Source organism: Vanellus vanellus (genome assembly GCF_965231255.1).
Source record: "Vanellus vanellus genome assembly, chromosome: 2".
Classification (NCBI taxonomy): Eukaryota; Metazoa; Chordata; class Aves; order Charadriiformes; family Charadriidae; genus Vanellus; species Vanellus vanellus.
The window spans coordinates 132,982,919-132,999,509 of NC_138906.1; the positions used below are offsets into that span (position 1 = coordinate 132,982,919).

The 16,591-nt window shown below is 37.5% G+C and overlaps 1 protein-coding gene across 1 annotated transcript in view; it reads left to right on the forward strand.

Annotated features, from left to right (window-relative positions):
• Positions 1-16,591, forward strand: part of LOC309668979 (uncharacterized protein C8orf34 homolog) — a gene marked incomplete at both ends in the record, with an annotated part of 203,829 nt that overhangs the window by 69,525 nt on the left and 117,713 nt on the right. The window contains one exon of the mRNA XM_082479547.1: positions 589-755. Within this exon, the coding sequence (XP_082335673.1) occupies positions 589-755 (167 nt within the window). The remainder of the gene's footprint in view (positions 1-588; positions 756-16,591) is intronic.

The following is a 16,591-nucleotide window of genomic DNA, read 5'->3' on the forward strand; positions in this document are numbered from 1 at the left end:
ATCCTGCTTTAGCAGGGGAGTTGGACTAGATGATCTCTAGAGGTCCCTTCCAACTCTGAAAATTCTGTGATTCTGTGATATTGTAAGGAATCAGGAATTGTTAACTGTAGCAAGTCCTACCTTAGACCCTTCTGCTATCTTCTGTGCAGTTCCAATTGTCTGTTATTTAGGTTAGGTACACAAGTCAACAAACCATGAGAAATCTTATAACTATATAGTCCTTAATCCTATGGGGTGGTGATAGCGTAACCACTCAAGGGAGCAGTTTTTTGTTCTCAGCTTTTTTGCTGTGTGATCAATGCCTTAACAATAATGATTAGTAACTGACATCCTGTTTTTCTGTATATGTAGCTTATTTAGACTTGATTAATGCCCATAAAGGCAATGGAAGATTTTGCATCATGATTTGATCAAAACTTTAGATAGGATCTGAAAACACAAACTGACTTATCCAATCATCAGCAAATGAGTGATAACCGGATGGTTTATGTGTCATCTGATGGCATGAACCTTCAGATCTGGAGGACATCATGGGCTACAGTAATTTGACAAATGTGTGACATAAAGTTGTGCTTTCCTCCCTCACAGCTTAAAAATGGAGCCAAAGACCAAAGGACTAAAACAACAACAGCAGCAACATAAGAAACTGCTGGCTGCCATGCTTTCTCAGGACTCATTCGATTCTGCTCAAAGCACAGCTCCATCTGTAACTGAAGAAGATATTGACAATGAAGATGATGCAATGGAACTGCTGGGTAACTGCAAAAAATTATGTGCATTTTCTGATACATTTTTTATTATAGATTAATCTAAAAAGTGTAATATACGATCAAGCATAATTAGTTTGAATCTGCTCCCTATGTTTGAAGCTAAAATATCCAGCAGCTGTGTGAAGGTTCATAGGGTTTAACTTGCAACCTTCAGGAGTGAACGTGAAGAAGACCATATATGTGTGCGAATAAACTGCTAGCTGCATCAAAGTCCTGTGAAATATCAAACATTTCAGGTGCTTATAGTGATTTAATTTGATTTCTTACATAAATCACTTGCAGGTTCTACTTGGAGATGTATTTATGTACAAGGAGCCGAATCAGCTTCACTGGCTTTCTTCTAGTTCTTTTTCTTAGCTGTATCACAGTTCTAACTTCAGTGGGTTTTATTTGAGACTTGCTAGCTACAAATAGCTTGCATAGTGTGAATTTGTAACCTCTGCAAAGGATTTGATTGCAATTTTACAGTAGACTGTATAGTATGTAAAATTGACTCTAGAAGGCTTTGTGCTCAGTGCTTTCTCCCTTTCCTAGAATTACTACTTGTGACAGGAAGGAAATTGTTGAAGAAAGTTCATTAGTAGTCTCTTTTCTGCCATTTTTAAACATTTCAATGTAAGATGCTTAACAAGGAGTAATGGATTTCAACTCCCCCTGCCCCCCCCCCCCCCCCCCCCCCCCCCCCCGTTTTTGCTATATAGAACTTTATGTGAGATCAAAGCACTGGAAATTGTGCCCAGTGGTGCCCAGTGACAGGACAAGAGGTAATGGACACAAACTTGAATGTAGAAATTCCATCTAAACATGAGGAGGAACTTCTTTACTTTGAGGGTGGCAGAGCACTGGAACAGGCTGCCCAGAGAGGTGGTGGAGTCTCCCACTCTGGAGACATTCAAAACCCGCCTGGACGCCATCCTGTGCAACCTGCTGGAGGTGACCCTGCTCTGGCGGGAAGGTTGGACTAGATGATCTCCAGAGGTCCTTTCCAACCCTGACCATTCTTTGATTCTGTGAAATACACAATGTCAATGTCAGGATAGCTCAGCATTCTTACATTTATGAATTCCATCACAAATTATTTGTTTCAGGTTGGACTGTAATCTAAAAATCAGAAAAACACATGATGCCTTACTCTGTTTCTGTTAGAATTCTGTTGTTTTCTTACTGAAGTTTTCATAGGATCACAGAGTAGTTGAGGTTGGAGGGGACTGCTGGAGATATCTAGTCCAACCCCTTGCTCAAAACAATCAGCTAGAGCAGGTTGCTCCGAACATTGCTCAGTTGGGTTTTTGACTCTCTCCAATAATGGAAACTCTACGATATCTCTGGGCAAACTGTTCCAGTGCTTCACCATGCTCATGGTAAAAGTTGTTTTTTGTTATGCTTAAATAATTGTGAATTAATACATATTTTCTTTTTTTTCCTGTAGTTTTAACTTTGATGCATGCATTTGTTTTGGCAGAAAAAAGAGATAAAGGGCTGGGTCACTCAGGGTGTCACAGTGCGTCAGTTAGTTATTTGTGCTTGAAGCAAGTCACAGTGTTTGCGGCTGTGGGCTCGCAGTCTTCATGGAATCAGTTGGTATTTCCAGAACTAATCCATGGATTCCAGCAAAGGCCATAATTAGTCTGTAGCTGCGTTATCTCCTTATTTGCTCCTGCAATTTACAGATCTTTCCAACTTTATCAGCATGACATAAAAAGCAAGCTGCATGGGTGGGTGTCTTGTAGTGGCATAAACCTTAAGTAGTATTCTGTGGCATCTGGAAGGTACAGTGTGTGATTGTGTGTGTGATGTTGTTGGCATCATTGTGTATCACGTACAGAATAGAATCTTTTGTTAACTTCTGTGGAGATAGTGAGGAAAAGGTTTCCAATAGATGTATAGGTCTTTCCTTCTAGACATTTGAATCCCTTAAGGTATCTGGAACCAGAAAGGCAGTATAAAGGAAATTTTATTTTCTAGTGTCTTGATGTTTGGGCAGAATATTATCTGTGTACAAACATTTTGGTTTTTCTTAATAAGGACTCAGTTTTAAGAATCCATTCTAGTTTTTTGTGCCATGCAAAACCTGGAACATTTTTCTGTCATACATTTCATTGAAACTAGGAAAGTTTATACAAAATCAACTTAAGACTAGGTAAGGTCACAAACAGGAACTCTGGTTTGTGTAGAGTGTCATATAAGTCACTCTGAGATTCTGCATGCAAAATCACGACATATTTGATGAATAGCCATGGTTATAGTGTTTATAATATAGCCATGTTATTGTAACTAGCACTGATAGAAAGTTCAATATGCACATCTTGGTGTTGAAAGTGCTGTGCTTCTGAAAGACTGGCTTTTATTTTAGTTCTCATTTTGCAATTTGCTGACAGTATATGGCTTATATTTCATATACCAGTTAGGTTACGACCTGCAGAACTGCTCAAAACTTGAGGATATGACAAAGTGTTACACAGAAAGGGTGTTTTATTTTCTTTTAAAGGTAACATAAAGAACTTAAGTTTCTATTGGCAAACATAGGTATTTTTCATTGCTATATTTTCCAGATCAGTAACTGTATGATACTGGGATAGAATTTTTTTATTATATACTGCATTAATCCATTAACTGCTTTGATGCTTTTTACTCTGCTTATGTGCAGTATAACTAATTTCAAATCATGGCTTTCTGCCATTGCTGAATTGCAGGGCATTGTTGCATACAACTACTTGACTTGTTCCCTTTAGAGTTCAGTATTCGTTGCTTATTCAGCTGTTTCTTAAAAAAATCACAAAACCTCACGCTCCTAAGTCTGGATTCTGGGAAAACAAATTTTACTATTTATAGCAGATGATTTTACTGCATACCCTACTTGTAATGCAGGTTTTTGCAGAATGCAAACTTCCATCTTGATGTGTGCTCAAGAGAATCTTTTTCAGAGTTTGGTTGATTTATTTAGGTATTAAAAGCATGAAAATGACTGTTACTGTATTTTCTTCCAAAAAAATCTTCCTAGTACTCACACCGGAATGGTCAAGGAAGGTTTAGCTGGAATTAAACATTCTAAATAGAAGAAACAATTAAGCTGTTATACTTCTGAAGAATCCATTTCAAAAGAATTATATGTGCAAAGACGAAAAAGAGTATTATGGGGCTACATTCCGATTTCAGTTGTCACTATGTATAACATAAGATGCATAGGAGGGCTCAACACACTGGTAACTCTCTAAGTGTGTTCAGTTATGCAGGTGGCTGAAATAGATTACTAGCAGATAACATAGTGGAAAGGATCTTCCTGACTTTAAAAAGATGAGAACTGTAACTGTAAAATCACATGTATTTGTAAATGTAAAAGGGTAATGCAATTGAGGTCTATGGCTGAAAATGATATCAAATGGGTTGTTTTGCATACATCATAATGCCAAGTATTGTGGTTTGCAAATCTAACCAGGAGCTGAAGTAGTTCTTTGTGAAACTCTGCAGTCCTTTTGGAATTCCATGACATTTGGGCTTAAGCTGTCTTTCACGTTTGGGTGAAGTGCACTGAAACTTTGAAATCATGTTATTTCCTCAGGAGCTGACTGATGTCCATTGGAGAGGACTGACCTGTATTTTCCCTGAAATTGGTGGGAATATTGATTGAACAGTCACCAAAGCATGATTCATTTAGTTTGAAAAAATCAGTTGTTTGTTTAAGTGTAAAAATATCATTGTTTAAATGGATTGCTATGCATAAACATACACATGATAAAAGCATAAGGTTTTTTGTAGCACACTTGGATTTAAATATACATTCTTGAGTTTTTAACAGGTAAGGAACGTGAAAAAGAAATTCTGTATTGCTTTACACAATATTGATATTTAGTCATAATGCTCAATCACCTCTTTTCTTGTTGTTGTCCAATCTTTATGCATGCTCACAATATTAAAAATGTTACCATATGCTAATATGTGCTGTGCAATAGTTAACTATGAAGCACCACTCCAAAGATAAGTGTAGCCAGAAAGCTCACGCAGGTGTAGTTGAGTGAAAGGTGGTGATAATTGAAGTCCATTTCCTGCTGGCACCTTGATGCATATGCCAGTCTGTATGGTTCTGAAAAGCCTCCATGATTTCAATTCAAATAATCATATATCTGAGCTAAATTTAAGTTTTTCAGTGTCAGGACTTGTAAAACCATCTCTTCTTTTCTTCAGAGCTGGTTTTGTATTAATAGTGTTTCTTTTGCTCAATGTAGAAATCTTCAGTGAAAGTTCAGTGATTGTCTGCCTCATGTTTATTATGTATAAATCTTGCTATGCAGTAACAAACCAGAATCTTTAAAGATAGCAATGCATTTTAAGTAGTTATATATATTTTTGACTATTGCTATCAGGAGATACCTGGTGTCTTCTGTTTGTTTTAATATCTCCTCTTCTAATCTTTAGAATTTCTTTTTTCCTCAAGAGCTTTCCAAATGTTAATTACTTAATCATTATAACACCCCTGAAAGATTGGCTGGTGTTATATTTACATTTTATAACAAGATGAGATAAACAGAATTTAGTGGAGACTAACTTTGCCTGTAGGATGAGACAATAACTCAGTGTCTAGTTGTCTACCCCTTATATAGTCTATACTGCTTTTGTAATAATTTTCGGAGTGCTTTAATGAAAGGGCGTCCTGAATGCATTGCTTTCAGTGCATTTCCTCTGGTTCAACAGACATTCCTGATTTCCCTGTTTCCTAGATTTGGCAACATGCAGGAAACGGACTCTAGACCTGATAAATTATTCTAATATTATCAGCAGGTTGTTCCTCTTTGTTGTCTCTCCCAGCTGGACGAAAGCTTCTCCTACGTTATGTGACTAGAATACATCATTTGCCAGAAGAGAGGCCACAAGGCCCTGGGAAAGATGGTATGTGAGTTGTACTACATCTTCAGAAGAGTTTTCTGGCCTGCAGACTGTTTTATTGGGGTTTAAGTAGAAAGATTGTGGGGAGAAATCTATATGAATTGCTCATTGTGTCCCCTTTTGCTGGAGCTTCTTTTTTGGTAGCTATTGGGAAATCAGCAACACAACCAACGAGCATTTGCTATGTAGAGCACGCACAGACGCTGACACCACTGGGAGACAGTAGGCCTCTTCTGCATGCAGAGACTGGCTGCACTATACAGTGCAAAATTTAAGGCATTGGTGCAAGTGTGTGATACAGATCTCCATTAGAAGGGCACTCAGGCTCCATAAGGTGTGGATTTAAATACTTTTTTGAGGTGGAAAAATGGGATAGCATAGGTAATCTTATATCCCTTCAGATACTGTGAATCCTAAGTTACATGACATTGGACAGACCTCTAGTCATGGCACCATACGTTGCACAGATCCTGCTGTGCTAAGATTCACCAGCATTACAGTCCTTAGAGCTCTTAGAAGTAAATAATTTAGTTTAGTTTTTCTTATAAGTAAAGAATTCCATTCACCAGTTTTACTGTCAAGCAAAAAGATGTTCACATGACAACATGGCGGTTCACTTTTAAGATAAGACCATGCAGGTAGTGTAATTGCCAAACGCCAAGTGGGAGCTGCCTACAGTCTTCTCCTTTATGATTAGCAGGCTAACTTCATCCTGCAGCCAAGTGATACGGGCAGCACAGCATAGCACAGCACAGACCTGCGCCTGCTCAGGTCAATTATTGTGTGGATCATGAACTCCTCATTGTACTACTGTCCTCAGGTTTGAATCACCAGCAAGCAGGAAAGTCAGTGTAGCACAGTATTTTCATGCCACTGAAAGAAGCTAAGTTTTCTGTCTAGTCAGAGGTAGTCATCACTGCTTTAGCCCAAGTCATGGGAGAGTGATAATAGCAGTGTTATTTGTCTCATGTTCTTATTACTGAATGCTGATTCTTTACACTCAATGCAACAATAAACATTGGTGTTTTATATTTAAAATTATATGAAATTGTTTAACAAGGTATGATCCAGCATTATATTTCTCTTAAAAAAAAAAAAAAAAGCAAAGTTGTTAATCTTTGTCGTGGTTTGGGCCGAACTGGCTACTGGGCAGAATGACAGATGCTCTCCTGTACCTCTCTTCAAAGAGGCGAGAGAGAGAGAGAGAGACTTACGACTTTAGAAGGAACTAAACTACTTTAATGAAATCATTAATAATAAAAAGGAACTAATGAAATATATACAAGACCGTATCAAGCTCCCAGGATGACAATCACGTCACCTACTGGCACTGGGGAAGTCCCAGACTGGACTCAATGATGGACAGGAACTGGATTCCGAATCTGGACTCAGGATTGGGATTAAGGGCAGACAAACAGACAGAGTCCTCCTCAGACACCAGCCATTGAAGAAACAGCACTGACCCTTTGATCCCTCAGCTTTTATCCTGAGCAGATGGGATGGAATACCCTGTTGGTCAGTTTTGGGTCACCTGTCCTGTCCGCTCCTCCCCGCAGGTGGGACCCCTATATGCTTTTCCGCTTCCGACCCTTCAATGGGGCAAATAACAAAGTGAGCTGCCCTTGGGTGTTAAGCAATAGCCTCTCTGCATACCATGCCTTGGCATCAACTATAAACATAAGTCTTATCACTCTGAGAGTGAATGTTGTCTGCACAATATGCTGTTAATTTCAGTAGTTAGAAGAGGCCTAGCTAAGAAGCAAAGTTACTGAACAAAATTCATTCTGTTTTACCTCAAACCAGGATAATCTTATAGCATGTCTTCAAGGTAAATGTCTTTGTATGCATGACTTGACGATCTGCATCACTGCTGCCTCCTAGTGAAATTTCTAAAAAACGTGACTGTGTAGATAAATACTTAGATGCAGCTTTTTTTGACATTGCCATAGACCTACATGTCTCCATTTCTAATGTCTTACAGTGTGGTGGCCATCGCCTTTATGAAACTATTCGTATGAAGTTTTCTGTTTCCTTCAAATTTCAACAGCTGGAAAGAGGAGGCATGCTCTCTATCTAAAAGAGAAAGGAAATAGCATTGGTTTATCACCTTTTTTTTTACTTGCATTATCTCCCAAAGTGTGTAAAGCATTTACATACTTTTGTGCTCCTTGATGGTTATGACTGGAGCAAAAGAAGGATTGTATTATGTGGACCAGGCTTAGCATATGAACAGTCATAATGTTATTGCTCTGTGAATGATATGGCTAATATGAATGAAATATCTTCAGCTTTACTTTTGTGAGATGTAATTGACTTTCTTAGTGATAGGTATTTGACATTCAGTGGCTTTTTCTTTGGAGTCTGATGTGGAAGATATAGTTCATCCCAATTTGAATAGGACTATTTGATTCTAGGAAAAATATCAATAAATGCAATTTACTTGTCATCACAATTTCTAAAAGGTCTGATCTTCAGTCTTCCATTTATCTTCCATTTATCTTCAATCATCTTCTATCTGTAGGGTAGGCAATTTCTGATAGTCTTGATTACTGGGTACTTTGAAACTCCTGAAAGATTTAGAATTTGGATAGACAATGAACAGTTGAAGGCAAAAGTTCCAAAAGACTTTTTTTTCCTCTCTTTATGGGTTGACCACAGCAAGCAGCTAAGGACCACAGAGCCCTTTACTCATTCACTGTTCCACAGTGGTGGTGGGGGACAATAGGAAGAGCATAAGCAAGAAAACTCACGGGTTGAGATAGATAGTTTGAAAATTGAAAGAAAGAAAGGAAGAAAGAGAAAGAAAGAGAGAGAGAAAGGGAGAAAGAGAGAGAGAATTAAAGAGAGAAAGAAAAAGAAAGAAAGTCCCAAAACCTAAAACAAGTGATGCCAAAGCAGTCGCTCATCACCTCTCACAATCACACTGATGCCTAGCCAGTCCCCAAGTAACGGCTACTTTGGGAAAAACCACCACCAGTTTTTATTGCTGACCGTAACATTATATAGCCTGGAATATCCCTTTGGTCAATTCAGGTCAGCTGTCCCAGCTGTCTCCCCTTCCAGCCTCTTGCCCACCTGCTGTGAGGCATAGTGAGAAACAGAAGGCCTTAACTCTATGCAAGAGCTGTTCAGCAATAGCTAAAATATTGGTGTGTTTTCAACACTGTTTTAGTCACAAATCTAAAACACAATGCCATGTGGGCTGCTATGAAGAAAATTAACTCCATCCCAGCCAGATCCAGGACATCTCTTAAAGATATTTTTTCCATCACTATTGTTTTTTTGAAGACTGAGAGGTTGTACTGACATGATGAAAGATTTCTTCTACTCTCTCTGGCATTTCAAAGGACATACTTCTGAGATAGGTTGATCAGTGTACAGTTAGATCTCTTGCCACTGTTCCCCAATTTTATATTGCCTTTCACTTACAGCTGATTCTCTTCTCCCCATGTGTGTTCTAGATCGTAATTGTGGACTCCAGAGTGACTTTCACACTTGCCCTATGTCTCTTGTGTTCTTTGCTTCTTAACTAGTCTTTGTTGTGCACAAAGGCCTTAGCATAGCGCTGGGAAGTGACCATAGTTGTCACAGAGGGTACAGTTTGTAAGTGATGGTGTCTGGCTGGGATTCTTATGCTATTGTGTAAGTGTATTGTAAGTGGTGAAGACTGTAAAACCTGTAAAGCTCAATAGAGAATGTTATGGTTACTATTTGGACAACTATTAGTCTTCTGTGGACTTACATAAAGAAACATTCTTTCCTTCAGGAGTTTGTATTTGCAGTAACTTCTCCTGTCTCTCATTCTTCCTTATTCTGCTATTTCGTTACTGTAGTTGGTTATGTGGAGTTTACCTGGAGGGATCCATGTGCAGGATCTAACCTTGAGAACGTGTAATAAAGATTGAAGTCTAGTGGAAAGCATAGGGGAAGAAGAGCAACAAAGAAACTACCAATGTTTTGAAAAGGAATTTCTCTTTTAAAAATGGGCAATTATGGATAACTTGTATTTTTATCTTCAGGCTACAGAGATTAGCTTGCTCTATCTTGAGTAAGTATCTCTAAACCTTTATCTTTTTTTTTTTTTGCTTTTAATGCAATATATGAATTGTGATGTGCTGCAGACAATTAATAAAGTAAATGCTGATCATTTTTATGGAAATGTAATATACAAATAATGCCAGAATTGGTAAATCAGTTGGAGTAATTATTTATACAAAATGGCTGAGGGGAGATATGACCTGAAAAAGTATTTTTGTATTTTTTTATGGCATTTCACTGAAATTTTAACTACAACATTATTGCAGATACTGTCAACAGTATTTTTTACCAGATTCCTTCATCTGCAGGTCTATTGCCTAGAGAGAAGCCATAAACTTGAAATCTACTACTAATTTTAAAGCAATGTTTTCATGTCTTATCCTTGTCACTGAACACCTGTGTATAAGTTTAACAAATACCATATTCAGTATTTTTTAATTTCTGCCAATACATAAAGTCACTGAAGCAAGAGACACATGTGGGCCTCTTTAATGCCATTCATGGAGTTTATTGATTTGAGTTCATCTTGTGGTCCCATGCTAAAAGATGGCAACATTGAGAATCTTAGTTGATCTGAGTTTAAGCAAAGCTCTAACTGGTTATTCAAAGAACAGGGATTTGGTGTTTAAAGTCTTAAAAGAATGGAAACCTGCTCTTGGATTTTACTGTCAGTAATAGTACAGGTGTTTGGTGTTCACATAGAAGTTTTAGACTGACAATAACTTCTAGTAAGCTTAGTAAGTTCTATAGTTTGGTTAAGAGGGTGTTTGTAAGGTTAGCATAAATTATGAATTGAATTAGTGACTTGCTGCAATACTTGTGCATTTATTTCTGGTTTGATAAGCATAAAATGGGTTGAAACTGAAGTTGATTGTGCTTCATATTGCTAAAGGTTAAATGGAGAGAGAAAATCAATTGTAGTTAGAGATACTAGATTCTCTTGAGTTGAAATGAGTTACATGAGCTAATAAAAAGCTTCAAAAGAATGATTCATTTTCAAGAAATAGATGAGTACTGAATATCATGATGTGCAGGAGCCTAAGATGTTGTTTGCTTACAGTTTACACAGGGAATCAAAGCTTATTTTAAGCCTATACCTAAAGAATAGAGCAGGCATACCGTGATTGTCCAGATCAGAGACCTAAATATCTGTACTAACATAGCTTAAATATAGTTGGTATGCCTGGAATGTCATCTAAAGGCAAGGAGACACAGCAACATGGTATATATCACTCATTATGATGTGATATTGATCCAAATATAATTGGATCAAACCAATACTCTTCTAGACTTGTAAATGCTTGCAGTTCTGATGTTCAATGGCTGTGGAGAAACAGAGGTCCCTTTAGAGAAGCTATAGGAAGACGCTTCCTCCCGCCCCCCACCATTTATAAGAAAGACAAGAAAGTGATTCACATAGCCAACTCTGTTCCCCAGTCTTATTTCTCTGCCCACCTCCAAATCTGCCAAGCACATCAAGTGTTGGGCAAATAGTAAAGAGCTGTGGTTGCGTCAGGTGGCATATTTTAGATAACATTTGAAGCTATGAAGTTTAAGCAAGTATCTTTTTATGAGTTCAGCCTGGTTGTTTTGTGGAATGCATTGCAACAGAAGATTGTGGAGACTACAGAGTAAATATAGATAAATTCACAGGAGATAGGTCAATACCACTTTAGTAAATATGTTGGTTCTGGTACGTTCTCTGTCTCAGTCCTAAGTTTGGAAATCGCAGGTAACTGAGAGGATCTTTACTTACCATCTATATGCTGCTGGCTATTTGGAGTTAGCACGCTATGCTAGCTGCTCCTCAAGTCTGATCCAATACGAATACTTCATGTACCTTGGTGTCTTTCATCATTTGAAGAGATATAATCTGAATCTGTCTATTTGAGGACTGCATGCTGTATAATTCTGATCCCTTCTTGAAATTTTAGTGGTTGAAAATGGCCGAGGATTTTCAATAAAAAATAGATTATTTTTGCAGAGTAGAAGACCAGGGATAGGAAAAATGGTAGGTATAATAGGTGTTTATTTGCAGATGTGGGAAGGGCAAAGTAAGGACTTCAACCTTCCTCGTGTTCTATGTTCCTAGTGATTGTCTTTAGCATCACATATCCTATTTTGCTATATGCTTTGTGGATCTTCGAATAAGGCCAGGCATTCCTTAGTTTATTCTGTTATTTTTTCTGAATAAAAGTGTATTTTGTCGGGAAAATACCAGATGAGATGTACTAGTGAAGTACCTCAGGAAGACAATACATTCAGTAGTAGGTAGAAAACTCACATGTTCCTTACGTGTAAAGTGTAAACATTTGCTTTACTGTGTTGAATTAGGGCTTAAATAAACAAGCATTGCTATGGTAGGTTACCTGAGTTAGAGCAATAGATTACTAGAGCTAGGGTGATTTTTTTTTTTTATAATATTCATGGGGTTTCAGTTGAAACTGTCTGTAGACAAGTTCAAAACAAATAAAAGGACATGTGTTTTCATGTACTGCACAGTTAATCTATGGATTTATTTGCTAATGGTGTTGTGGATGCCAGAAATTTACATATGCTGAAAATGAGCTGGACAGGTTAATGGAAGAAAAATACATCAGGGGCTGCAAGATATATATACTACCCCTGCTTCAGAAAGTCCCTGGCCATGAATCAGCTGGGGCTGAGGTGCTGTGCTGGTAAAGTATCGTTATGTATTCGCTCTGTTCTTGTACTCATCTCCAGGAATGGCATATCCCTAGGATGCTGGATAAATGGATGTCCAGACTATTTTGTGCTTCTTAAGGACACTCGGGTTAGCTTAGTCACACTGCTGGGAAATTCTGCAGTGGCAATATATAAGGAAATCCATCAATGGATATAATTTCTTTCGTGTCTGGATCTGTTTTAGTGAGGCCGCTGACTCTCCAGTATTAGTAATCTGCAATAACCTTTGTATATACTTATTCTTTAGTTTACACTGAAGCTCAAAATACAAATGTCGGAGTTCAGAAGCTGCTTGGGGAGATCTGGCCCACTTGATTAACTAGTGTGTGGGCTAAACTGCTGCCAGTTCCTGAGCAATATCATTCTCTTTTTGGAGCATGCAGGGAAAGTAAGCATGAAAGGAAGAGTCAGTTACAACTGCCAAGCTCGTACTTTGGTAAGAAATGACAGATTTTTTTCACTTGGAGATTCACAAGGCAGCAGTGGAACTGCATGGGCTCTGGTGAGGCTTCATTACTCCTCAATTGTACACTGTCTTTGTGGTGGGAGAGTAAGATGAGAGTTATCAGGACAATTTAGGGAGGTGGCAGCAGAGTGAGAGTAGTATGATTACCTGATTTCGGGTATCATAACCCCTTATAGCTAGTGTTTGACCTGCTTCAGTGAATTCTTCGGCTTTGGGCTCTTCTTAGCTACTGAGGAGAGATTGTTCCTCAGAGTAATAGATAGGGAGAGGGCTTACTCAAAGAGACATTTGTGAATTCATATTGGTAGGCAAGGATGTGAAAGAAAAAAATTGTATCCAAACACAGCAGAGGTTAAAGTTATTTTTCGTAGAATCAGAGAATAGTTTGGGTTGGAAGGAATCTCCAAAGATCATCTAGTCCAAACCCCTGCAATGAGCAGGGACATGTTCAACTAGATCAAGTTGCTCTGAGTCCTGTCCAACCTGACCTTGAATGTTTCCAGGGATGGGGCATCTACCACCTCTCTGGGCAACCTGTGCCAGTGTTTCACCACCCTCATAAATAATTTCTTCCTTGTAGTCTGAATCTACCATCTTTAAATGGTTTAAAACCATTACTCTTTGTCCTATTGCAACAGGCCCTGCTAAAAAGTTTGTCCCTAACTTTCTTATAAGCCCCCTTTATGTATTGAAAGGCTGGAAATTTAGCAGGGGTTTGGTGGGTGACAATACAGAATTATTTATGTATTTATTAATATATATATAAAATAAAACATATAAATTATAAAAATAATAAATAAAATATATTTATTGCAAGATAAATTCCTAGGTATTACACCCCAATTCATAGTGCTATTTATAATGTGTGACAGAAAGTGGTGTATATAACAACACAAGGCAAGAATTGAAACAAAATGAACCAAGACAAAACTATGAATGAGATGCTTCAAAATGTGGTTTTCTGTTTGTCTTTCTAAACTGGAATTTGTGGAGAGAAGGGTGTCGGATTTCCCTGTAGAAAAACTGATTCCATTGTCATATGCTGCACAACACCTCAGCACCTTTTCCAAAAATTCATACTATGTTTTTCTGGTACATTCATTACTTGGTGAAGCCTTTCCAATTGCTGAAACTGTAATTTAATGCTGCTTACAGAAAATAGTTTTTTATTTACCTTGCATAACGCATATAGACGTTTTAGGTTCTGGTACAGTTAGTGGACAGTGTATGAAACTTCTGATGTAAAATATTTGTTGAATCTGATGCACCCCAAACTAATTGTTAACTATTGTAAATACAGAATATTATGAACATCTTACCTTCTTATGTAAGTATTATGATTAAAAACTTGTTAGGTATTGTTTGCCAGTAGTTTATTTGCTTAATTTTTGTTTTATTTGGTTTTGATAGTTGAGTTTGGCACTATAAATGTGTTTGGGATGTAGGTTATTTGTGTTTTATTCCTAACTAATACATTAAAGTAAGTTTTAATTACTGCTTTTTTGATGTTGTTCAGTGATATTAGTGGCTTTCATTAAGAGTTAGATTTCAAACTTCTATGTAGCCTGTTTTCTCCCCAAGACTGATGATGTATGCCATGTAAAATAATCACCAGAACACATTCATAATCAAAATATATAATTTTTGTTACATTCATAGTCTTATTATTTTACATGACTTAATGAAATTGTATTGGCACTTGTCAAGACCTGAGCTTACTTCCTTCTCATGTGGAGCACTATGGCTCTTTCAGCAAGGTTTTGGGAGAAATTAGTAACTCCTCAGTATTAGACTGAGTGCTGAAGCTACTCCTTCCTCTGCCATTAAAGAAAAGTAAAAATAGGGAGGAGGAGGTATACTAATGTTATAGGTTAATGTAGATAAATATCACTTATCTGAGAACATCACTTAAGTTACCACATGAATAGCTTTTGGAAGGGAACAAAGGGTATTTTGATAAATCATATCGTCAAGTTATTCATGGAACTTGAGAATCACAGAACTGTGGCCTAGTCTCAAAGAGAGCTTTTAGGCTATGAGCCATGAAAAGGCTCAATCTGCTTCAATGTCTTACTTAAAAAGTCTTGTGAAAGCTAAACGTGTGTGGTTAAAATACATAGCTGTACTCAAAATAGTGTAAGCAGGTCAGAAGACTCAGTGGCAGCAGAAATAGTCACTTTTTCATATTTTGCTTTAACTGTTTTCTGTGGCTTTCTGTCTCTGTGTCTCAGTAGATCAGTTAAATTTGTTTCTGTTTCAGGTGGAGTATTTAATGGAGTTGATCCCAAGTCTGATAGTGCTAGAATGGGGCAGTGGGCTCGGATTTTACGCATGCCATCACAATCATGAGAAACTGGGTATCTAATACATCACTGTCCTCTCACTTTCCTTCACACAACCAACTGTCTTTTCATGTAGAACGTAGCATTTGATCACTAAGTACTAGGTACAATTTGAGGGACTTCATACAGAGGTTTCATATGTAGTTTGCTTTGAAATAATAAGTATTTATCTTATTGTTTGAAGTTAGGTAATGCCTTTTCTGTATTTACTGTCTAGGTGATACTCTCAAGGTATCTTTATGCCCCAAATCATTCATGAGTATATTCTGGCATTAATTATTCCTGCTCTGCCAATAGGATGGGAAAAAGACACGGAGTTAAATTAAAATTTATTCCCGGAGGGCTGATTCCTGTCTCTCTTCCTTAAGAAAATAGACTGAATATTTTTGGCTTTTCTCTGGGCAGGAAAAGGATTGCTTCTTTCTCATTCCAGCAGTCTGTACATTTTGATTCTAGGATTTCCCCCCTCATCTACTCCAACTGCTTTTAGTTAAAGGTAAGGGGATCTAAAAGTTGTGTGAATACTACTCCATTATCCTTTTGGTGGGGTTTTCCATTGTTAAAAGGCAATGCTTAGTGTCATTCAAATTGACTTGGCCTGTGTTTACAGGGTAGTTGTTTGTCATGTGGCATGACAAACCTGATGTTACATCTTCCAAGATTTATAGGTGGCAAATCATGTGACTTGGTAGTATAACTACCATCAAAACCAGTACCAAAAATCAGTGTACAGTAAAGATTAGTGGATTGCCAGGGGAAAAAAGCAAAACCCAAACAGTATCTATACAACCTGTTACTAAAAGCCAGCTCTTAATTTTGGCTCGTAAGATTAGCATGTGCTAAGATTTGCCATCCAGTTTAGCAATTGGTATAATTTAATTCACAGTACTCAGTACAGTTTATTGATGCAGAACTAATCTATATGTTTTGAATGTTCCTTCTATAACCAATTTTCTGAAAGACAGAAGGGGAGTAGGGAATGCTGAATATCAGTTCATTACTTTGGAAATCAGGTTGAAATCCATGTCACACTGGACACTACTGATGTTATCAACTTCAGAAGACTGATCACTTAGTTGTTAATATGTAATTAATTATTTGGGTTTAGATTCACAGATTTGCAATGTGGATTTGTAAGTATGAGAAAGAGACTGAGAATTACGTGAATAATTTTATTGACAGGAAGTAACTGGGTTGTAAGGTCTTTGCTTAGACTGCAAAACTCCGCTGTTTTTTAGTATGAGTCCTAGCACAATGAAATTGGAGTTGACAGGTACTGTAACAGCACGAGGGAATAATATTAGAGCTTCAGTAACACATTTTTGTGCAGAAGTGTGGATATTTCAGAATAGCTAGTATTCCCAGTAGAAACTACAATGAACTAGTCC